The following is a 22,761-nucleotide window of genomic DNA, read 5'->3' as shown; positions in this document are numbered from 1 at the left end:
TTTATATGCAGTGCAACTCATTGCAGTCAGAAATGTATGGCATTTTCTGGCTGGTATTTATTAGAGCAATATGTGACGCTAAGGATTTCCAAGGAAAAAAGTGTTTTATAAATTGGATTTCATGTGGACCTGATTTGGATGTAACAGGGATAATGTTTTCATTTCTGTGGACTTTGCCCTTTAATATTGCTGCTTCATACATTTCACATGAAATCAGCTCCTCTGAATAGTAGAGCAGTTAGAAAATTAAGCCTGCAGTCACTATGACAGTGTGCTTGTAAAAATTGTTCCATTAAATACAACTCCCATATGCATCAGCCAGTTCATCACAAGCATAACTTTTAAAAGGTTCTTGCTCCATCTTTGTTATAGCACCTACATGCTAGTAATACCATCCATGAACATGGACTGTGTCAAATGAGTGCTGTTTTGTCAGGTGGGCCATCTGAATCTGTTTAATCTTGGTATTGGCTTACTGAACATGGCAGTCATACTTGTTTTATGGAACATACAGTAGTCTGGTGAGAAAATCCAGGCCCCAGCATCTAATAGACTTGGTTGCTACTTCAACTGAGACATAAGAAATGCCAAATAGCCCAAATGGAAGCACTCATGCCTCTTAGAAACAAGGTGTGACTGCAAGGCAACTGGAAGCTCAGCTTTAAGCAACCTTTGCATTAACACTGACCAGTGCTACCTCTATCGTCCATTGCAGATTCTTGACAGCTTTTGTGATGGATTCGAAGACTAGTATTTGAGCTATTTATATATCACTTCTTCACTGAAGTTATTTTATTTCTACACTGAATAATACTAAGCCACCCAACCTATATAATCTGAACTGTGAGAAACACTTTGGGATGGTAGGTTAATTCTCTCCCAGAACAGATTCCCCTTATTAGCCAGGTGTCCCTGGAGCCAGGCAGGAGGAAAGCAAAGTCCACCCCTTGGCCTGTTTGAGCCAACTTTTTTCCTTGTCAATGCAAAAACAAATCCCTTGCTGGAACATTCACACAAGAGTCTTACTGTCCAGATTCTTTTGAACTGCACCAACTCATTACTTTCTTGGTTACAAGCCAGTGCCTCGTTAGACAACCAGTGTACTAATTGGTTGCTACAACTCAATAGAGCCTTTAAGCTACCAAGGAGCATAAACAATTGATATGCTTTTATACATAATTTGTCTGTTTATATGTATGTAAAGACCCAATGCCCAAGGGTGCCAGGGTGGTGATCCATGTGTTTTGAGGGGAAAGGGTTTTTTTCTTAACTGATAGGTACTTTCTTAACCTGTGGAGGCTTTTGGGAATTTGTGGGATGGAGGAACGCTCAAGCATGCTGTGTCCACCTTAGATAATTTTCTTGGTACTGGGGAAGACTTCCTGTTACTAGATAGCAACAAAATCATGGTATTTGTGTGGAATCAATATTGTGTGTTCTCCACAATGAGGACCAGCATGACACAGTTGATTTCCCACAGCAAGCGTGAATTTGGCCAGGATGTGGGGAGTAGCATGTCCCCATGGCAGCCATTTTGAGAGTGGCACCCGCAGCACTTGCATACTGGTCCAAAATGATTGGCACCCCAATTTAAGGTTATGTCCAAACCCTGCACTGTGATTGATTTTAATTATGGTTTATTGAAACAAGATTTTATAAGCCAGGTTGAAGTTGGCTTCTTTCGGTAAACCATAGCTTTGCCTAGGTTCAGACATAATGTTAAACTGTTGTATAGAAACAGAAGCAAAAGCATTTAATCTCATCTTCCAGAGAGGAAGGTGACTGGCATGAAGCATATTTGTGTAATACTCAACAGTAGCTAGCATTGCATCTGAGTGACAGAAGTTTTAATGCATGTCATAGAAAGTAAATACTTTGACAGCATGTAAACAAACACAGTTCATGATATATTCTACTTCGTTGTATTGTGAATGCTTGATGCACACGCCCAGGCACATTTTCTTTGTCTCCAGCTGTTTATTTACATGGGAAACATCTTTAAATGTCTTTGATTTAGTCATAGATTACAAGTGTAGTCTTTGATATGTTTGTTTGAATTACTTTTGAGTTACTGTTCTGCCCCAGGCTCTTTTAAAGGGATACTTAAATTTATTTTTTTTAAATCTACCACAGAAAGAACTTAAAGTATTATTGAAATGTAAAATTCTCATGGTCTTTTTCTTAGGTAATGCCATAGACAAATGTCACAGAAGTTGTGCTTAAGACAGGAGGCTCTCAAAACTCTCTACTCCCAGGGCTCAATTAAAAGGTGACAATTACTGAGGCCCATCAGTGACAAATAATAATAATAATAATAATAATAATAATAATAATAATAATAATAATAATTAATAATAATAATTTATTCCCCGCCCATATGGCTAGGCTTCCTCAGCCACTCTGGGCAGCTCCCAACAAACACGATAAAACATCAAACATTAAAAACTTTCGTAAACAAAATGCCAAAATGGAGGTGCAGGAACAGAACCAGTCATATAAGCCTGTTGACTATTACACATGTACCATCTTGCTTGTCTTTTCAGCCTCCACTGAATACTTTATTCTTTCAGAAAGCCTTCAGAGATCGATCTTAGTTGGCATCACTTTTGCCGTCACTGGAATTGTTAAGTTTTCATTTTTTTAATCACTCCAATGAGAGGATTAGGATATACATAACCACATGCAGGCAGTTTAGCACAATCAGCTGGCAATTGTGGACACCATTTTCTATTGGTATCTTATCCATCTTGGGAAATTGCTAGATTCTTTGCTACAGCAGTTTCCTACTGGAAAACTTTTCTCAAGCTAAGCGCAGCTACTGGAAATACTGTGATTCAGTTTCCCCATTTCAGGAAGAATTTGCTCTAAGTGACTTAAAATAGAAGAAGCTCTTTTCTATTTTTCCCCCTTCCCACCCCATATATCACAAAGTATTTTTTACTCATAATTTCTTCTCATAATTTCTTCTTGGACCGTCTTGAGGGGCTGGGAGCTGGGGGCACTGTCATACAGTGGTTCCGCTCCTTCCTCCTGGGCCGTGTTCAGAAAGTGGTGGTGGGGGATGAGTGTTCAGACCCCTGGGCTCTCACTTGTGGGGTGCCTCAGGGTTCTGTCCTCTCCCCCATGCTTTTCAACATCTACATGCAGCCGCTGGGAGAGATCATCAGGGGGTTTGGGCTGGGTGTTCATCAGTATGCAGATGATACCCAGCTCTACCTTTCTTTCAAATCAGAACCAGTGAAGGCGGTGACAGTCCTGTGTCAGTGTCTGGAGGCGGTTGGAGGATGGATGGCGGCAAACAGATTGAGATTGAATCCTGACAAGACAGAAGTACTGTTTCTGGGGGACAGGAGGCGGGCAGGTGTGGGGGATTCCCTGGTCCTGAATGGGGTAACCGTGCCCCTGAAGGACCAGGTGCGCAGCCTGGGAGTCATTTTGGACTCACAGCTGTCCATGGAGGCACAGGTTAAATCCGTGTCCAGGGCAGCTGTGTATCAGCTCCATCTGGTACGTAGGCTGAGACCCTATCTGCCCGCGGACTGCCTCGCCAGAGTGGTGCATGCTCTGGTTATCTCCCGCTTGGACTACTGCAATGCGCTCTACGTGGGGCTACCTTTGAAGGTGACCCGGAAACTACAACTAATCCAGAATGCAGCAGCCAGACTGGTGACTGGGAGCGGCCGCCGAGACCATATAACACCGGTCTTGAAAGACTTACATTGGCTCCCAGTACGTTTCCGAGCACAATTCAAAGTGTTGGTGCTGACCTTTAAAGCCCTAAACGGCCTCGGTCCAGTATACCTGAAGGAGCGTCTCCACCTCCATCGTTCTACCCGGACACTGAGGTCCAGCACCGAGGGCCTTCTGGCGGTTCCCTCACTGCGAGAAGCCAAGTTACAGGGAACCAGGCAGAGGGCCTTCTCGGTAGTGGCGCCCTCCCTGTGGAATGCCCTCCCACCAGATGTCAAAGAGAACAACAACTACCAGACTTTTAGAAGACATCTGAAGGCAGCCCTGTTTAGGGAAGCTTTTAATGTTTGATGTACCATAGTATTTTAATGTTCTTTTGGAAGCCGCCCAGAGTGGCTGTGGAAACCCAGCCAGATGGGCGGGGTATAAATAATAAATTATTATTATTATTATTATTATCCCGTTCTTCTTTCATGTTCATACCTTATTTCCTCTTCCTGCTTCTATTCTTCCTGCCTGCTCCTTTTACATTCACTTCTTTCTCTTTTAACAATCTTTCCCCTCTATTACTTCCTTACTTTCTACTCCCAGTTTATTTATGAAGATAGTAATGAAAATAAACAACTCTTTCTAATTTATTTCACTACTGGCCCTTTCTCCTCAAAGAAGGGAGATAATTCTTTCTTATATACATGGTCTTTTTCTTGGTTGCTTCAGTATTTCACATAATACTCCACAAATAAGCTTCCCTTTTGATTTGTGGTAACAGTAAATAATAAAAAGGACAGTGCATTTCTAGTTTAAAAAGTAGCCCAGAAGTTTCCTCAGGAGGAAAGTGTCTAAAAAACAAAACTCAAATTCCATAGGAAAAAACCTGCAATTTTCATCAGGACTGTTTTAACAAAACATTCCAGAAATTTTCCCAGAGGGAAAATGTGTATGTGATTAAACTCAAATTCAGTAGAAAAATGTTTGTAGTTTTCATCAGGACTGTGTCTTTATCCGTTTTAATGGTGGTCCATCAGCACATGCTTTGGCAATGACATGATTGTCTTCTTCTTCATCATCATCATCTTGTTCATCATCATCATCACCACCTAAAAGAAAAAGATTTTATATGAAATCTGCTAAGATAACTAAACCATTTCCCCATGAATGCATACACTCAACTTCTCGTTCCATTTGCTGAGTTTAACTAACATTTTATGAGGCTGCGTAGCTCAGTTGGTAGAGCATGAGACTTAGTCCCATGGTTGTGGGTTTGAGCCCAACGTTGGGTGTAAGATTCTACATAGATCTACAGTTTTATTTGTTTTTTTTGGTGTTGCTTGAACTGGGTATAAGAAGTCAAGAGATACTAGCAGTTAAGTGTACTTTTGCAAGAGGCATGTTCAAGAGTTAGGAATGTATATGCAAAGTGTTCGTACACAATGGATGGGAAACTTGTGTGGTCCACCAGACATTGGACTACAACTCTGATCAACCCCACTGATAAGACAGTTTTCGGAGACTATGGTAACTGTAGTCCAAAGCTTTAGGGTTTAGGGCTTTAGGTCCTCAGCAGATCATACAACCTGGTCTGCACAAGCAGAATTACATGTTGAGAATAAAGTGGTATAGACTCTATTCACAAATGGTATTGAAGTTAAAGCTCAGGGTAAACCCAGCGAAATCAATGTACATTAGTTAATTATGCCTATTCTACATTTTTATTTTTTTTGATTTCACAAAATCATAGAATTATAGAGTTGGAAGGGACCCTGAGGGTCATCTCGCCCTGCAACGCAGGAATATGCAGCTGCCCCATTACTGGGCCTGAACCTGCAACCTTGGCGTTATCAGCACCACGCTCCAACCAACCGAGTGACCCATTGCCCTTTCACTGAATTTATTTATATGCCTCTTTCCCACAACGAGCTGTGCCCAAACATTCAAAACAGAGGACAAATATACAAATACAAACATGGAGACATGTCAGTAAATTCAAAATAGCCAAAATAAGAACCGAAAGGCTCTGTTGTGGCATCTGAGGAGGCTCCACCTGCTGCTGAGTTCCAAGTACCCAAAGGGGCACTTGGTTGCTAGGAAGCAGGACGAGGCCTCTTTCCTCTCCTCTCGGGCGAGGCGGGAACTCGTGACCGAGTCCGGGGCCTCCTCACCTCCAGGCCCGGCTCGGTCGCCGGCGCCGCTCTCCTGCTGCACCAGGGGGCCAAGCAGCGCGGAGACCTGTTCCCGCAGCTGAGCTAGGCCGCTGAGCAGGCCCCGCAACTCTCCCGGCGGCTCGCAGCGGACCCTCAGCGGCCGCTTCAGCCCGTCGCGGCCCGTCAATTCCGCCCGCAACTCCATCGTTCCGCTTCCCCTCTGCCTTTCCCCCGCCCTGGAAACAGGCAGCCAATCCCTAACCGAGGAGGCGGCTTTTCCAACCGCCACTCTGGCCCCGCCTACCAGGCGCACGCGCCTCACTCAACTGCTTACGAGCCGTTTCATTGTCTTCTCCGCCCGCCTTCGTCTCCTCCCGCTTTTGTGATTGGCTTCTGGAGCTCACGTGGGCCTCGTTGGCGTCGCGTGAACCTCCCTCCCCCCCACGCCCTACTTCTCCTTCCTGCTCCTCCCCACCGAGCGCCTTTTATCTCGTAGCGTCTGGGCGGCGGCGGCGCAGGACAGCGGACCCCTAGCTTTCCGCTTCCGGCGTGCGCCGGGCGCTCTCTGGTGGCGGTTTGGCGTTTTCCCGCCTTTTCCTCCCCCTCCTCCTCCCCTTCACGGAGGGAAAGGGAGCTGCGTGCGTTAGTTGAGGATGGAGAAAGAGGCGGCGGCGTCTGGCGCCGGCCTACCTGGCGACGAGGGCGAAGAAGGCGAGCGGAGCGCGGAGGAGCCCGTGGTGTCGCTAGCCGAGGTGCTGGCCGAGAGCGAGGAGCTCGAGAAGGAGGCGCGCGCCGTGCTGGGCGGGAGCGACCACGAGCGCTGCAGCTACTCTCAGGTAAGCCCCGCGGGGGCGAGGAGAGGGGGGCGGTGCCCCGCCAGGTGGGGCTTCCTTTGGCGGCCCCTGAGGGGCTGGGGGGGGGGAAAGGAGGGGCGGCTGAGGTGGTTGGGGGCGAGGGGAAGCGGGGGCAGAAGGAAAGAGGAATGCCCAGGCTCGGGTGGGCGCTCCTCTTTATTTCGTTAGTCATTATTTGAAGTAACTCCGCTCCTTCATCATCATATTATTATTATTTATTTATTTTATTGTTTATACTCCGCTCATCTGGCTGGGTTTCCCCAGCCACTCTGCTCAGCCTACTAAAGATTCATGGACTTTCCGCTCAAATGAACCCCGAAGTGGCTGACAAACAATAAACAAGAGCCTCGCAAGTGCTGTGTAAACCCTATAATGCAATTAAAAAAAACAAAACCATCCGTAGAAACGCATCCGCAGTGGTCAACAAGATGGCAACACGGAGGCCGAGCTCCATTCAACAGCGGCCGAACGTCTTGGTGTTTTTCTCTTCAGCTGACCTCGTGCTTTTGTTAGTTTTGCTTGTTCTTTTTAAAACTCTGTTTGGAAAGGTGGATGGGATAGGACTCTGTTAACAGATGTGCGTGGATTATAAAGTCAAAGAGCATATATATGGAAAAGGTAGCTAGGCTTTTACACCCGAAAAAAGGTCTTGCGGAGCAATAGTTTCTTTTGCAGGGCAACCAGTCACGGGGATCTTTTCTCCATACTTTGGTTTGTTCTTGTGGTCCCATCGTGATCAGACTTTAGTGTGGTTAAACGAAATGAAGGGCATGGAATGGGCACTGGAACCTTACTAATGTCTTCTAAAAGATTACAAGACAGTGTACTTAATATTGTAGTTATGAATGCCCCCTTTTGCCTACTCTTTTTGCTACGATTTTGATGCAACTCCATTCTCACTGCTCCAGGAGTGTATTCTGGCCGGTAATGATCATTCTGAAGCTTGTTGATCATCTGGCTGCATCTCATGCTTTTTCTTATATTGGCATGCTCCTGCAAAAAAGTTCGACGTCACATAGCTTGGTCGTATCTTGCAGTAACATCAAGCCGTCTTGCAATAGCTGAAGCAAGGAGGAGGGTGTGTGGGTGTCTTGGTATGTTTGAAAATAAACTGGGATAGCTTTAGACTAAGGTTCATACACCTAAGGAGTACAGAAATACACTGGACAGTGATCCCCATCTGTGCATGATGCTCTTTATATACCTTGTTCATTAGGGAAGAAAACAGCTGAAATATCAAAATACACTGCTTATACATTGCCTGTGAAACAAGGAGGAATTGTGTAAAACAGCAGTGAATGATGATTGCCTCCTACTGTTGTTTAGGCAAGGGCAATTTTGTCCCTTTCCTCTTATTTTGTCTGACCCCCCCCCCCCCATCAGTAGCTTGTTATCTAGATAATGAAAATATGGGATTATTTGGAAGCTTATTTATACTGCGGTGCACTTATACAACACCCATGTAACACTCTGGTCCTTTTGTTCCCTTTTCAGAAACAAACTTGGCATTCAGTATACAGCATTTTCTGGCTGCCAGTTATTTTAGCTGCCTAAGTGAAATTTCTAATGTGGACACATATTGTTGGCTGAATCTGGAATAATCAGTCCTAAGTTGTAGGATATAGCTGCTTGAGAACATGGGAGCCATTATGGAATCTCCTTTGAAAAAGCTGGATTTGGTTTCTGTACACAGAATTCAATTTTGCTCAACTTCAAATTCCCAAACTGGCATTCCCTAACATCTCCATTTTTATGCTGCTGTCTCTTTTCCAGGGAGCTGTAAAGAGGCAAGCCTTGTATGCCTGCAGTACGTGCACGCCACCAGGAGAAGAGCCAGCAGGGATCTGTTTAGCATGCAGTTATGAATGTCATGGCACCCACAAGTTATTTGAGCTGTATACAAAAAGGTAACATTGATTGATTGATTGATTGATTGATTGAATTTATATCCCACTTCCTGAAGGAGCCCAGGGTGACAAACAGATCTACAGTTTTAAAAACCAAAACATTATAAAGCAGTTTATTTTTTTAAAAAAAAAACAGTTACAGTTAAGACCTTCTAAAAATCAGTTATTCCATCCAGTGATCTCAGGGTTGCCAGCAATAGTAAAGTAGTATACCTAAAATCAATGTACAGTGGTACCTCGGGTTAAGTACTTAATTCGTTCTGGAGGTCCGTTCTTAGTCTGAAACTGTTCTTAACCTGAAACACCACTTTAGCTAATGGGGCCTCCCGCTGCCGCCGTGCCGTCGGAGCATGATTTCTGTTCTCATCCTGAAGCAAAGTTCTTAACCCGAGGTACTATTTCTGGGTTAGCGGAGTCTGTAACCTGAAGCGTATGTAACCCGAGGTACCACTGTATTTCCTCTGTTGTACAACATTAAATGCACCTAAACTAGAACTGCCATTTTGTTACCACTGTAACTCTTTTATACAAGCAGTGGTGGAGCTTCATGCTCCGGCACCGGGGGGGTAGAGAGCAGGTGCGGGCGGGGCTGGGGCACGTCCTGGGTGTGTGGCGTGTGTCCTGGGAGCGTGGCACCCAGCGGGCGGGGGGGGCAGCCGTGATGGCACCCCACTGGGATCGCGCTGCTGGGGAAGGTGCGCTCCCCCGCACTCCTCTTCCTCTGCCAGTGTATACAAGAACGCTTTGAAACTCAGGATTGTAACTGTGAGAAAAATGTTACAGTACTGAGGTGTAGCAGACATAGAAAACTTTTGGATATGTTAGGTTTAAAAGAAAAACCTTTGGCTGCAGCTGCTTGTTTATGAGCCTCCAATGAGACACAACCAAAATACCGGTAAGTAGTGCTATGGGCTCACCAAAATGACATGCTCTGATCTTGTTCATGATAGTATCATAATCATTAAATTTGTAAATCAAATGTCTGCTTTGATAAATAAACCTTTTTGGGTGTGGTTGAATGATCCTGGTCAGAAGTAGGGAGTTTTCATCCATTTATGAATACAGTTAACTTTCCTGAGATGTACCGGTAACTGATGTTCCTAAAACTAAAAAAAGCCCTGTCAGAACTCTGACTCTTTTTTTTCCTCTTAGAAACTTCCGCTGTGATTGTGGAAACAGCAAATTCAAAAATTTGCAATGCAAACTACTTCCAGTAAGTATAATTCTGTTTTCTTTTTGGAGTGTAATTGTAGCTAAACTCTTGTTTCTTTAGTGTGAGAACTTTTACTTGTAATTTCTTTTCTTCTCTCTCTCATAAACATGCATTTCAAAAGTGAGATTGAAATGAAATTTGCAAAATTCTTCATAGCTATTGGCCCAGGCTAGCTTTATTTAGTGTCCAGTGACCTTCATGGGTCAGTTCATTGCAGATATGGAACGACATCCAGATGCCCCTTCACATCTGGATTGACTGCATGGAAATGCAGATTTCATTTGCTAGCTTATGGTGTGTACTAGGGCTGTGCTATAAATCGCCATATTCTTGAATACAGTGTATTGAAATAACATTGTGATATGTGTTTCAACAAGGCATACCTGTGAACAAAAGGTGGAGACATAACAGCTTGCCAAGGGGGTAGCTCAGCTTTACAGATACTTTGCAGATAATTTGCTGGCATCATCTCTCCAGCTTTGTTTGCTCTTTTCCTCCTCCCTCCTAAATGATAAGCCTTCACACAAACCAGCAAACTCTTTCATCTTCACAGGTATCTTTCCACTTAAAGGTAAAGGGGTAAAGGGACCACTGACAATTAAGTCCAGTTTCTCATCTCGCTTTACAGGCCAGTGTCCGCTTCCACAGTTTTTCCGGGTCATGTGGCCAGCATGAGTAAGCCGCTTCTGGCAAAACCAGAGCAGCACATGGAAACGCCATTTACCTTCCCGCAGGAGCAGTACCTATTTATCCTTGCACTGCGTGCTTTCAAACTGCTAGGTTGGCAGGAGCTGGGACTGAACAATGGGAGCTCACCCCATCCCGGGGATTCGAACCTCTGACATTTCCATAGGCATGCCCAGGTGGCACAGTGGTTTAACCCACAGCGCTTACGGCTCAGCTAATTTTGCAGAGCCTGCTAAAAATCCAGGAGGGACCCCCTGTGGCTAGACAATGAAGATCTAGCAATCAAAGATCCAGCTGAAAAGTAAACAAAGAAAGTAAACTAAGAACTGGAAAACACATCCTTCTTTCCTCACACTCCCCCCCCCCCACTGGTGGAAGAGTTTTCATTTTTATTTTTTGATGGTGTTTATGTTGTTGGTTCCCCCTTAAATAGCTTTCCTCCATACCAAAAAGGAAGGGTTTTTTTATTTAAAGGAAACTATCTTTTTGCTTGATTGCCCTCCCTGCCTCTGATAAAAAGAGAGAGATTGGTGGGATGAGGGCTTTTGAGGAGGCCCTTCGGGGGGGGGGGGGATGGAGGGGAGAAGATTTAGCTGGCTGCCTTGGGCTGAAATGGGAGAATGATGGGGAGGGTGTTTTTCAGTAACCAGTACAAGCACATGTATGTCTACTCACAAGCAAGCCCTACTGAATTCAATGAGGCTTACTCCCAGGAAAGTAGAAGTAAGTTCAGTTGAATTCTGTGGGGCTTATGCATGCATAGATTCCACTTAGACCTCTGAGTGGGGAAGCAGATGCAACCTGAGTAGTAAATCACTTGAATTAGTTGAAAATTATATGGAAGTTTATTTAATATTTTTATTAAAACTACTACTTCCTTACATTTTAAGGCCCTCCACTGCAGCAGGGAATCTCATCGAGGCCCTTGGCTGCTGTGGGGAAGCTTGGTGCACCCTCCGCTGCTGCAGGGAGGTATGGCGGGACCATCTGCCAGCAAGGTCCTCCGCCATCACCAATATATGTTGGGATATATCGAGATACAGTGATATTTAGCTGATGATATATTGTGATGTTGAAAACCAAATATCGCCCAGCCCTAGTGTGTACAGTGTTGTCTGTAAACATGATATTAATGTGCATTTTATTAACCTGCTGGACTCAAGGACTTGGAGAAATATGAGTGTGTTTTTTAATGTGGGTCACAGCTTGCAATCCAGAGATGGCATCTGAGTCAGATGGGCACATTGAGTCTCCATTAACTTAAATTGAGGGAACTCTATTCTTTTTCTTTTATTTAACTCTGCCTTCAAGGAAAAAACACTTCATCCTCTTTCTCTTCTGATTACCTCAATTTCTTTCCCTTCCAAAATCTCAAAGGTTTATAGAGTATATAAATTTTTCAGGCTTGAAGTGAGATTCAGTAAGGGACATGTGATATACATTTAATATGACTGGAAATAATAGCAAAGTTTAGCTTTCTGGGATGGCTAAAAGTAAGATACATACCATGATTTAAAGCTTTTTATTTCTAGAGTATTTGTTTTCCTCTTGTTTTTTGTTTAAGACATATGTCCTAACTTATTTCTAGGAGAAGGCAATGGTGAATCCAGCAAATAAATATAACGATAACTTCTTTGGATTATATTGTGTTTGTAAAAGACCTTACCCAGATCCTGATGATGAGGTAAGATGCTAACGTCTTGTACATGCAAATATTTTTATATGTGTGCAGTTCTAGTAAGTTTTAGTAACTTCACTATGTTTTGTTTTCCATTTTAAAATAAGCAAAAAGAGATGTTTGACAGAGGTAGTTGGTGGAAAGCAAAGCTCCACAATATGTACAGTGCTACTGATCATGTTCCATGACGCAAGAAATTGCACAAACTGGCAACATCAGGATATTTTTTATGCAGGGTATTTCATCGTGTTCTCTAGGCTTACCCAGTGCCAAATTGACTTTTCATAATATTGGAACTTGGAGCCATCCATTATAGCTAAATGTTGGAAGATTGAAAACAGACAAAATAAGTATTACTCACACGGTGTTTAGTTAAGTAATGGAGTTCACTACATTGGTACCTCGGGTTAAGAACTTAATTCGTTCTGGAGGTCCGTTCTTAACCTGAAACTGTTCTTAACCTGACGTACCACTTTACCTAATGGGGCCTCCTGCTGCCGCTGTGCTGCCACTGTGCAATTTCTGTTCTCATCCTGAAGCAAAGTTCTTAAACCGAGGTACTATTTCTGGGTTAGTGGAACCTGTAACCTGAAGCGTCTGTAACCCGAGGTACCACTGTATTAGAAAATGTAGTGATGGTAGTGTCCCCTAAGGTAATTGGGACCCTAACAATTTAAGGCTTTAAAAGTTAAAACCATGGAAATGAATCTGCAGTCAGGGCAGATGTTTTAATATAGGTGATTGAGGAGATTGCTATCTCAAGCTTCTCAATAAGCAAATTACAGCACCATTTTGCACTCGTTGAACCATTTTCAAAGGTAGCCTGACGAAGATAATTTTGTAATATTTTGGCTCTATTTTTAGATTCCAGATGAAATGATCCAGTGCATAGTTTGTGAAGACTGGTTTCATGGAAGGGTAAGCGCATGTAATAAAATCACTTCATTAAATGGAAAGGGTTGGAAATGTTAAAGTGATAAATTTAACCTGTCAGACCAGATTTTCTAACTTGTACAGGGCTCGCTTCCTCAGCCTCCTTAATTCAAAATAATTACATAGATCCCTCAAGCAATACTCTGGAATAATTGAGTTTATGTTGCAAACCTATACACTTAAAACTGTTTACAGTTGGATAGTTAAATCTCCTCCTTATTGGAACAGGCAATGTTTAGATGAAGTTTAGGCATTACATGTTCTAGTACGGATGAAAGATTGTAAAATAAAGTTAACCCTTCATTTACACAAATGCCTGGGTCACACTGTATGCCATGGGCAGAGGTAAGATTAGGGGTGCTCTTTGCATTAAATATGAAGGAATATTTGATTCTCAATTTCTAATTAGATTGCTGAATTTCTGGATTCTAAGCTAAGCTCTTCTTTCTCCCCCATCCCTCCCAGGGGAAAATTAGGAGTGTATTTTTGTATGAAAGGACTGTGAACTCAGTTGGTATTAAAACAAACTCCTGAGCTGAAAATAATAATAATAATAATAATAATAATAATAATAATAATAATAATAATACCCCCGCCCTGTTACTTAATTTGGAGTGCTACAACTCTCCCAGCAGTTTGACGTCACCCCCAGAGGCGCACTCCTCCATTCTTTCCCGAGACAGATGAATGCCACCAGTTCACTCCTATGAACTATTTTGTACCCAACTTCATTTCTAATAAAACACCAACTTCTAAAGATTCCATAAGTCTGGGGTCTGTTCGTACCTAGTTTAGAGTGTAAAGAAGAAAAAAGATGTGTTCCAGTGCTTGGGGATCGCTGGTTTCCCCTTTTTGTTGTTGAAGAATAATAATTTGTTAATATGTTGTTTCCCGTGTGTTCTCATTTCCACCTCCAGCATCTTGGTGCAGTCCCTCCAGATAGTGGGGACTTTCACGAAATGGTGTGTCAGGCTTGCATGGACCGTTGCCCTTTCCTGTGGGCATATGCCTCACAGATAGCAGGTGAGGAGAATAAGGGCAGCTGTTGTGCTAATATTTTTAACCTGGAGCAGCAGCTCAGCCTCGCTAATGCAAGTTTTTGATTTTACCTATCTTAGTTTCATTAAAATTACCGCAACTTTGACTTGTTTAGGTTGCAGCAGTCTTAATTTTACCTGATTGAATTGTGCTCTTGCGCTTTGAGATTTCTTAATGTTAGGCATAGTGTATCACCTGACCTTTTGTTGTTGGTAGCCATGTTGATATTTAATAAAAATAAAAATTAATAATTTTATTATTCATACCCTGCCCATCTGGGCAGCTTACATAATATATAAAACCTAATAAAGCATGAAACATTAAAAACTTCCCGATACAGGGCTGCCTTCAGAAATCTTCTGAAAGTTGTATAGTTCTTTATCTCTTTGACATCTGAAGGGAGAGTATTCCACAGGGAGGGCGCCACTACCGAGACAGAAATAACGTTTCAGGTTTTTGAGAATGAAATAACATTTTGTAGCGCAGGCATGCCAATATTAGGTGTGGGTGTCTTTCTTTTGCAGTTCACACTGTGACCAAAGTTACTGCTGCAGCTGAAGATCAAGTTGTGCTGAATGTTGAAGAAACTGAAGAAATAAAAAAAGAAAATGGTATAGATAATCAAATAAAGACCGAAGAAGAAAAAGCAGCACACAATAATGAGCCATCCACCAGCTCTGCCTCTGAGTGTTCTGAGGTAAGTTTTGCATTTATTCTTTTGTGGCTTATGGTCAAAATCTTTCTTTCGTTTGTGCTCAGAGCAAGAGAATAATTGTATTTATTTTGTCTAGCTGGTCATTACAAAAGATAAAATATATAAAATAGAATAAAAACGGAATAAAATGCTTCACACATTGACTTTCTGTTAAGGGACAGGTCCTCCTACAGCTCTGAAAAAGTGGCCTGTTTTGCCCTCACAAAGGCAATTTTGAGGAGAAACGTTTGTGTCAAAACTACGTGAGCATGTAACTCTTTGTGAAGCATCTAAATTCATGTAATTCAGCGAATTACCTGCCAGACAAACACACCGTTTTGTGTGTATGAGCACCCTAGTGTCCAAGCCATCCGGGAACTGCCTGACACCAGTAGCTACATGTGCAACTGGGCAATGTAACAGGAACCCCAGACTCAAAATAATTATATGTTGTATCCAGTGTTTGTAGACCCACTGAAATTGATGGAAGTAACTAACATGGATCTGTTAATTTTAATGGGTCTTTTCTGAGTAGAACATAGTTGGATACCTTCACAAGTGGGTCTGAAATGAACAGAAAGATTCATGTCAAATGTGCCTGTAGAGTCAGAAAGCAAGTATTAGAAGGATTATTTCCGGTGCTACAGTGTTTGTGCATTTTTTGGCTGAGAAAACGAGAACTGTGAGCTCCTCTTTTTGCAGGATTTATCCAAATGAGGTTTTTTTCAATACAATGTCTAGGAAGAACGTGAAGGCTAATGTATTTTGGGAACCTCAGGAGGAATAAATGGAGTTAGGCTTGGTGAGGTATTTGCTACTCTGCTTGTTTTCCTGGTTCCCTAGACCTCAATTCAAGTCTGAGCCTCATGTGCACATTCCATTTTTTAGTTATGGCATTACTATCGTCTTACTGCTACCAGATTGCAGTTTTGTAATAACTTTGCAGAAAGCTAAGAAGTTCACAGGCTAGAATGAACAACACCTGTGGATATGGAAGAGAAACTGACCTTTCATTTTGCAGCAGACAGTTAAGAAAGAAGAATCCACCTGCAGATTCCAAGAACTTAAAGCCAAGCAGTACGTACAGAAGAACAGGGCCACCTTTTGGCCACACAACTGGCGAAGCAAATTGTGCACCTGCAAAGAATGTATGGTATGTATTTTTGAAAATCTCCAATTTTCATGTTTGCTTCAGAACTATCTAGAATGCAGTTCACCTATGAACTTGCAAGTGGCTGAATAAAAATGGAAGGAGTGGGAAAGCGTAAACCTGCGAGACTTAACCTGTTTTTGTCTGAAAACATATAATGAATTGTATCGGGCAGGTTACAAAAAAGAGTGATGCTTGCTTGTAATTTGTCTATTCATTTGATTCACAATTGGAGTCTCTTTTCTAGTCATCAAATTTCAAAGCTCTATGCATACATGGGGAAAGAAGTAGTAGAGGAGAAATGTCCCATTTTTTGCTTTTCCTCTTCTACTGTTGTTCTTGCCCTTTAATTCTTAATCCTGTGTGGATATGTTTGCTGGCCTTGTATCCCATTACCTAGGTTTCCTTGCCTGGCTCCATTTGTCATTTCCACCTTTTGTTGGCTTGCGTTGAAATTTGCAGGCTCCAGCTGCACATTGTTACCTCTTCCTTTGAGGTATTTGGAAATATTTAAGGTGGTAGTCAAATAAGTTTGAGCATAACTAATTTAGGTTCATGAATTTCAGTGGGTCTAGTCTGAGTAAAACTTAGTAACTTTCTCCCCCCAAGAAGGGAAGTGTATATTATTGATAGATTGCATTTGTACACCAGAGGCTCCCAGAGTGGCTTGCATAAACGGGTCAGGAAGGGAAGAGGAAAACAAATGGAGCTGGACTGTCATAGCAGAGGTGATAGAGTGAGCCCTGCTTCCTATGTATCCCATTCATAGAATGGCTGCCCTGAGGTGCCAGTTGAGGGAGAAGAGGCCAAGGTGATCAATTCATTTCTGTATTTAAAATAAACTTTTGTTTTTTAGAAAATGTATTGTGACCTGGAAGTCCCATTTCTAACAGAGGAATGTGATACAGTCTTAGCCTATGAGAATAAAGGGACAAGTGACCAGGAAGCAGACAGAAGAGATCCTCTAATGGACACACTTAGCAGCATGAATAGAGTCCAGCAGGTGGAGCTAATCAGTGGTAAGTGATGGAGCTTTCATACTTTTTACCCAATGAGCATCTGGTGGGAGGGCACCAGGTTGGGGAATGCTTAGGCAGAATGTTGTGCAGAATGCAGCACCTTGGTTTCAGACTGCTGGTCATAGAATCATAGTGTTGAAGGGAGCCCCAGGGTCATCTAGTCCAACCTCATTCAATACTGGAATCTCAGCTGAAGCATCCATCCAGAAAGGAGAATCCACCACTTTTTGAGGTAGTCTGTTCCAATGCTGAACAGCTCTTAACGTCAGAACGTTCTTCCTGATGTTGAGTTGGAATCTTCTTTATTTTAACTTGAATCCATGGTTCAACTCCTACCCTCTGGAGCAGGAGAAAGGAAACTTGCTCCATCATAAGACTTGGTATTCCAGACCCTTGATCATCTTGCTTGCCCTTCTCTGCATGTGTTCCATCTTGTCAATATCCTCCTTAAATTGTGGTGCACAGAACTGAACACAGTACTCTGTGTAGTCCTGTCCAATGCTCAATAGATTGGTACTGTTACTTCCCTTGAATGGAAAATCCATGCTAAGCTAAGTTGATATGTTGAGCAAAAAAGCAGACCAGAGGAGCGGGGAGGTAGAGGAGCAGTATGAGTCTTGGACCATATTTGGTTGCAATTAGTCAGCTAAATGGGAGAAAAACAATCCTTTAAGTAAATTCACAACTACAGTAACACAGTATTTTTTTAAAATACAGAATACAATGACTTGAAAACAGAACTGACAGACTATTTGAGAAGATTTGCGAATGACGGAACAGTAAGTATATAACTCCATAGCGATTCTCTTTTGTTGATTTACAGATTAATCATACTCGGTTGAAGCAGGATTGGAAGGCAATAAGGCTTTTAGGCTTAGGTCCTCAGTTTCTCAGGTCACTCATAAAGCTCACTGGTGACCTTGGACCATATCTTCCTCATAGAATTGTTTTAAGGATGTTAATGGAGGTAAGAGGAATTTGTGTATTAGCTATCATGAGCCCTTAGGAGGAGTTAAGCCATTTTTCAGAACAGACTCAATAATTCATTTTAAAGTGTAATGTCTCAAAATGACCTTTAGTAGTTTGACTTTCAAAACCTTGTTTAGCATCCCAAATAAAATGCCTTGACTTCTGCCCTATTAGCGACCACCATGCTTTTCATCCAGGCCTGAACTTACATTTAAAATGTGTCTGTTCCATTATTTTCTTCCACCAACTTTTACTTGCCACCAGGTTGTTAAGAGAGAAGACATTCAGCAGTTTTTTGAAGAATTTCAGTCTCGGAAGAGGAGGAGAACAGACCGGATGCAGTACTACTGTAGCTAGACTGGCCTGGAAATCGAAGGACAAGTTTTTTTGCTACCCCTTTTCATTCTTTCCTCCCTTCTGATTTAATTCGACTACCTGTTCATCTTGGCTTTTGTCCTATAAGGCAATGCTTGCTGCTTTACAGCTTAAACATGTGCTCTAATTTCATGGCAGCTGTGCTGAAAATTAACAAGATCATGGTTTCATAAAAATGCCAATTAATTTGTGTTGAAGGAATTGGGGATGGGGTTAGTGTCCAAAGGTATATACTTAGAAAAAGATTAACAAGCCTTCTTAACAGCTGTAGGTGATGAATCATTCTTCAATTGGTTAAAAGAAAAACCTAAATCACTTGACTGAAGTTTACATAACAATGTTTTTAATCAGGGTACCCCTTTTTCATGCAGATCTGTTTTTAAAATAAGAATTCATACCTGTTCAATTTAAGTACACCCTCTTATTAATTTCTAGTACAAATCATGTTCTGTAGGCATTTTGCTTGTTTAAGAGAGTGAATACAGGATTAGAATGTGGATTAATGAACCTCTCATTGAATGAAGTGTAAATTCTAGCTAAACTTTGAAATGAACAGACTGACACATGCAAATTCTAGATAATATTTCCTTGATAACTCCTACTGTATAGCAGCTTTTTACAATGAAATTACTGTAAATGTTAATTTCCTGCCCCCACAGAATGTAAATACATTGGTTGCTGCAGGATGCTACTAGGTTATCATTTTACTTTTTAGACTGCAAGGAATCTCTGGTTTGGAAGCTTATATCATGTAATTGTTCTAGTTTGTATATGTTTCAGAGGGGTAGCCTACAAAGGTATTTACCCACCTGTAAAATAATGAACTTGTGATCTTTTTGTAATAATTTTAGATAATAAAACCAAGGCAAGAATATTGTAAATAATGTTAAAACCAATGTTCAGAAGCTGTTTTCTTATTAGTGCTCAACTTAATGATCTAATTATTCAAACAAATCTTAAATGTGTGTATTCAGAACCCTTAAAGCGATGTCTTCTTCTGCCACCATTCGGTTTTTTAAATCTCAATAAAGCAGTTAGTTGTCATTAGTGATGTTGCTAAATTTTGGAATGATTGTGCCTGTTCAAAAACTTTTGCAAATGTGGTTTACTCAGAGCTGCTTCATTTTCGTTCCAGCAGCCCGAAGAGGATAGTTCCTACTCAGTCTGGTTTGAAACAAGATAATGGTAGGCTTGCTCTAGAGATTATGGGCTCCTAGAGACATAATGCAAGATTTGCTTATGGCAGAGCAAGCAGGTGTTTGATAGCCACGCTTCTAGTCTCATCAATGTTAGTATGCTATTACTGTATCTGTTAGCTAGTTTAATGGCAATGTCACTTGTCTTTGCATGTGGCTTGTGGCTTCCCTCACTTGGCTCTGCCCCCCCGCCACCCCCTCATAGTAGCTGCTGCAGGAAGCATGGCAGCTGCGGAGAAAAGGATTAACCGCCCCTTCCAAATATGTAGGCAACAACCTTCCATGGATACCTGTGAAAATTCCCTTGCCCAAGCACACTGTTGCAATATGTCTATGCTCAAAGAAGGGAGGCACCAGTGGGGTGGGGTAATATGCCCATACTAGAGCAGTTTGCTTGGGGTGACTAGGCTGCATTGTGGGAGAATTTAAAGGAATGTTAAGTAGGAGAATGGGGTACATGCTAGTGATAGTGGAATGGCTGTGGCCTTGCTCATTTTTAGATGCAGCCTTGCCTTTCCACTGGCATGTAACCATAATGTTTCCCATGGACAGCACACATCCTGGTTTACTAATAATATTAATAATATTAATAATAATTAATAATATACCCCGCCTATCTGGTTGGGCTTCCCCAGCCACTCTGGATGGCTCCCAACAGAATATTAATAATAACTAGGGTGCCAGTGTGTTGTTTTGCATATTCCCTCAGCCAAAACTCAGGACTACATGGGTAACTTGCACTGTGGTTGATTTTAATCTTGAAGCTGTTACACTACCTATGATGTGCTAAATGAAATAAATAACTTCTGTTCAGCACAGGGTCATTAGATGCACATCTGTACCCAACCACATTACTGTAAACAAGGGAAGTAGTGCAATACATGAGTCAGATCCGTCTAGTTTGACACAGATTGTGGTTTTGCATTTTGAAAAGCACCATAGGGCAGTGTTTCTCAACCGGTGTTCCGCGGCACACTAGTGTGCCGCCAGACGTTGCCTGGTGTGCCGTGGGAGGGAGGCGGGCGAGTCGGGCGGCGAGAGGCGGGGCGGCGGCGGCGAGGAGAGGCCGCCCAGCGCGGGGCTCTCGCCGTCTGCCTGCCTGGCTGCCTGCATGGTGCTGACGTTACGGGGCTGTAACGTGCCCCACATAGGCACGCTTAGACCCTGGCTAGGAAGCGCCTTTGCCCTTGCCTTTTGCTCTCCTTACTTCCAGAAAGCTGGGCTGGTCGCCCGCTCCTCTCGGCGGCGGGAAGTGGTGCCGCTGGGAGCTCCGGGAGGCGGCGGAGGGGGCGCCGTGGGTCGGGAAGCCCCTCTCCGTCGGGGCCGGCAGGCGGCTGCTGCGGGTGCTGTACAGCCTGGTGCTGGCGATGCCTTTGGAGCCGCCGCCGCCTCCGCTGCTGCGCGGGAACTCCTTGAGCGAGCGGCTCAGCTGCTTGCCTTTGCTTCGGAAAACCTCGCGCTTGTAGGTGCCGCTGGCTTGCGGCGTCGGCGCCGCACTCTTGGGCAGCGGCTGCAGCGTGCGCTCCGTCCTGCCGGGCTCGTTGGTGAAGTGGACGGGCCTCAGGAAGCAGATGTCGATGCTGGACTCGGACGAGGCCGGCGAGCACGCTTCGAAGGCGGGCAGGTTCCACAGCGGCTCCACCTCCTCGTAAGGGTCGCCCCGGTACTCGAAGCCCTCGTAGTCCGGCGCGAAGCCGGAGCTGTCCTGCAGGAGGTCCGCTGCCGAGGCCCGCCGACGGGGCCGCTCGCGGTTGCCGTCGGGGCCCGTCGAAGGAGGCGCGCTGCTGCCGCCGTACTCCAGGTCCGGGAGGGCGTGCAGGGAGGCGGCCAGAGCTTTCAGGTCGTGCTCGCTGAGCTGAGAGGGCGCCAGGTCGTGCTCGGGCCGCCGCCCGTCTGTTTCCCACTCGCAAGGGGAAGCGCCTTGCAGGCCGTCGAGGCCTTGCTGGGGGCTCGCTTTCATGTGGGACCTCAAGTGCCTTGGAAGGGAGACCAATTAGTGTCGGATTTAGGTATAAGCTAAACAAGCTATAGCTTACCATTACCTTCTATGCTGTTACTATTTTTTTATTTTTTTTTTACATAGGTAAAAAGTGACCTTTCCCCATCTGGCATGGTGGTGTGCCTCGAGATTTTTTTCATGAAACAAGTGTGCCTTTGCCCAAAAAAGGTTGGAAAACACTGCCATAGGGTGTAGTGAGAAAATTGGTATACTAAGTATTTAATACACAATACTCACAGGGTCTGGGTTGGTTCATGTGGGGAAGAGGTGGTCCTCAAGCACATCAGGCTTTGCAGGTCGAAACCAGCATTTTGGAAACTGATACGCAACCAGTGTAGTTGTGCTAGAATTGGTGTTATATGGACTGACTGTCCTACCCAGGTCAACAATCTGGCTGCTGAATTCTGCACCACCTGCAGGTATTGAACCTTAAAAGGCCACCCCATGTATAGCACATGTACAACTAGGTTACCAGAGCCTAGACAACAGAAGTAAGGCTGGGTCCACCAGATGGAACTAACAGAAGGCATTCCACTCTACCAGGGTTACTTGGGCCTTGAGCAACAGCAATGAATCCAGAACTGCCCCCAAGCTACATACTTGCTGCTTCAGAGGGGGTATAACCCCATCCTTCTAGTCTTGGCTGGATTAAGCTGCAGGTGGCTGAAGACCGAGCCCAACACACTTTCAGTGTAGGTTAGCTATGGCATATCCAACAGTAATTGGGCTTAAGGATATTGTTAAACCAATTGATGTGGCCATGCTAGTTCATTAGTGGAGGGAAATTTAAGAGATACAGCAGAGTAACAGCCTTATTAGAATAAAGTAAAATGTATCTGACTACGGAGCAAACTTTGGCATAACCTGAAACCTGTGGAATAACCAGCCTCAGATAACCAACATACTTAAGTCTCATTAATGAATGAAATGGTTAATGCCATAGAGTAAGCTGTCCTGCCAGGCTTAGGTCACTCCTGCTCACCTTGGGAGTATTCAAGCCTATTGTACCTCAGTCTGCCTGAGCAGCTCAGTGCAAAGAGGTCTGAGCTGATTCCTCCAAGCTCACACCCAATGGCTCTAACAAGACTTTCTGGTGTTCCTATACCGGTCACCTAGGAACTTTCACCACTGTAACTAAGCCAAGTTTTACTGCCTGTGTTTTATGACTGATGCATAGAAAAATCACATAAACCTGACCTTCGGAGAGTTTGTAAGTAA

At 43.5% G+C, this 22,761-nt stretch overlaps 2 protein-coding genes across 4 annotated transcripts; one reads left to right on the top strand and one right to left on the bottom strand.

Moving 5' to 3' along the window:
• Positions 1–4,301: 4,301 nt before the first annotated feature.
• GON7 (GON7 subunit of KEOPS complex) lies at positions 4,302–6,129 on the bottom strand. Its single transcript, XM_081174801.1, has 2 exons — positions 5,850–6,129; positions 4,302–4,787 (listed from the first exon to the last, which is right to left on the bottom strand). Exons 1-2 carry the CDS (start codon positions 6,034–6,036, stop codon positions 4,675–4,677), a joined length of 300 nt encoding a protein of 99 aa, XP_081030927.1. The 5' UTR covers positions 6,037–6,129; the 3' UTR covers positions 4,302–4,674.
• A 155-nt stretch (positions 6,130–6,284) lies between these two features.
• UBR7 (ubiquitin protein ligase E3 component n-recognin 7) lies at positions 6,285–19,395 on the top strand. 3 transcript variants are annotated; one of them, XM_081174030.1, is made up of 11 exons: positions 6,285–6,667; positions 8,459–8,592; positions 9,745–9,805; positions 12,081–12,176; positions 13,035–13,088; positions 14,021–14,126; positions 14,696–14,838; positions 15,857–15,988; positions 16,842–17,004; positions 17,722–17,783; positions 18,238–19,395. In XM_081174030.1, exons 1-11 carry the CDS (start codon positions 6,485–6,487, stop codon positions 18,328–18,330), a joined length of 1,227 nt encoding a protein of 408 aa, XP_081030156.1. In that variant the 5' UTR covers positions 6,285–6,484; the 3' UTR covers positions 18,331–19,395. The 3 variants fall into 3 exon arrangements, with proteins under 3 accessions (XP_081030156.1, XP_081030155.1, XP_081030154.1); XM_081174029.1 differs by having other exon boundaries at positions 14,666–14,838; positions 15,860–15,988; XM_081174028.1 differs by having other exon boundaries at positions 6,287–6,667; positions 14,666–14,838.
• Positions 19,396–22,761: the final 3,366 nt, after the last annotated feature.

This window comes from Podarcis bocagei, assembly GCF_964188305.1.
Source record: "Podarcis bocagei genome assembly, chromosome: 1".
NCBI lineage: Eukaryota > Metazoa > Chordata > Lepidosauria > Squamata > Lacertidae > Podarcis > Podarcis bocagei.
The sequence above is the reverse complement of the archived record's forward strand: the minus strand, read 5'-3'. Positions and strand labels throughout refer to the sequence as shown.

Excerpts from the sequence above, each read along its gene's own strand:
- GON7 (XM_081174801.1), bottom strand. The coding sequence starts at position 6,036 with ATGGAGTTGCGGGCGGAATTGACGGGCCGCGACGGGCTGAAGCGGCCG. Across the intron at positions 4,788-5,849 it reads CGACCGAGCCGGGCCTGGAG|GTGGTGATGATGATGATGAA; the intron begins GTGAGGAGGCCC and ends TTTTTCTTTTAG.
- UBR7 (XM_081174028.1), top strand. The coding sequence starts at position 6,485 with ATGGAGAAAGAGGCGGCGGCGTCTGGCGCCGGCCTACCTGGCGACGAG. Across the intron at positions 13,089-14,020 it reads AAGACTGGTTTCATGGAAGG|CATCTTGGTGCAGTCCCTCC; the intron begins GTAAGCGCATGT and ends TTCCACCTCCAG. Across the intron at positions 15,989-16,841 it reads GCACCTGCAAAGAATGTATG|AAAATGTATTGTGACCTGGA; the intron begins GTATGTATTTTT and ends TTTGTTTTTTAG.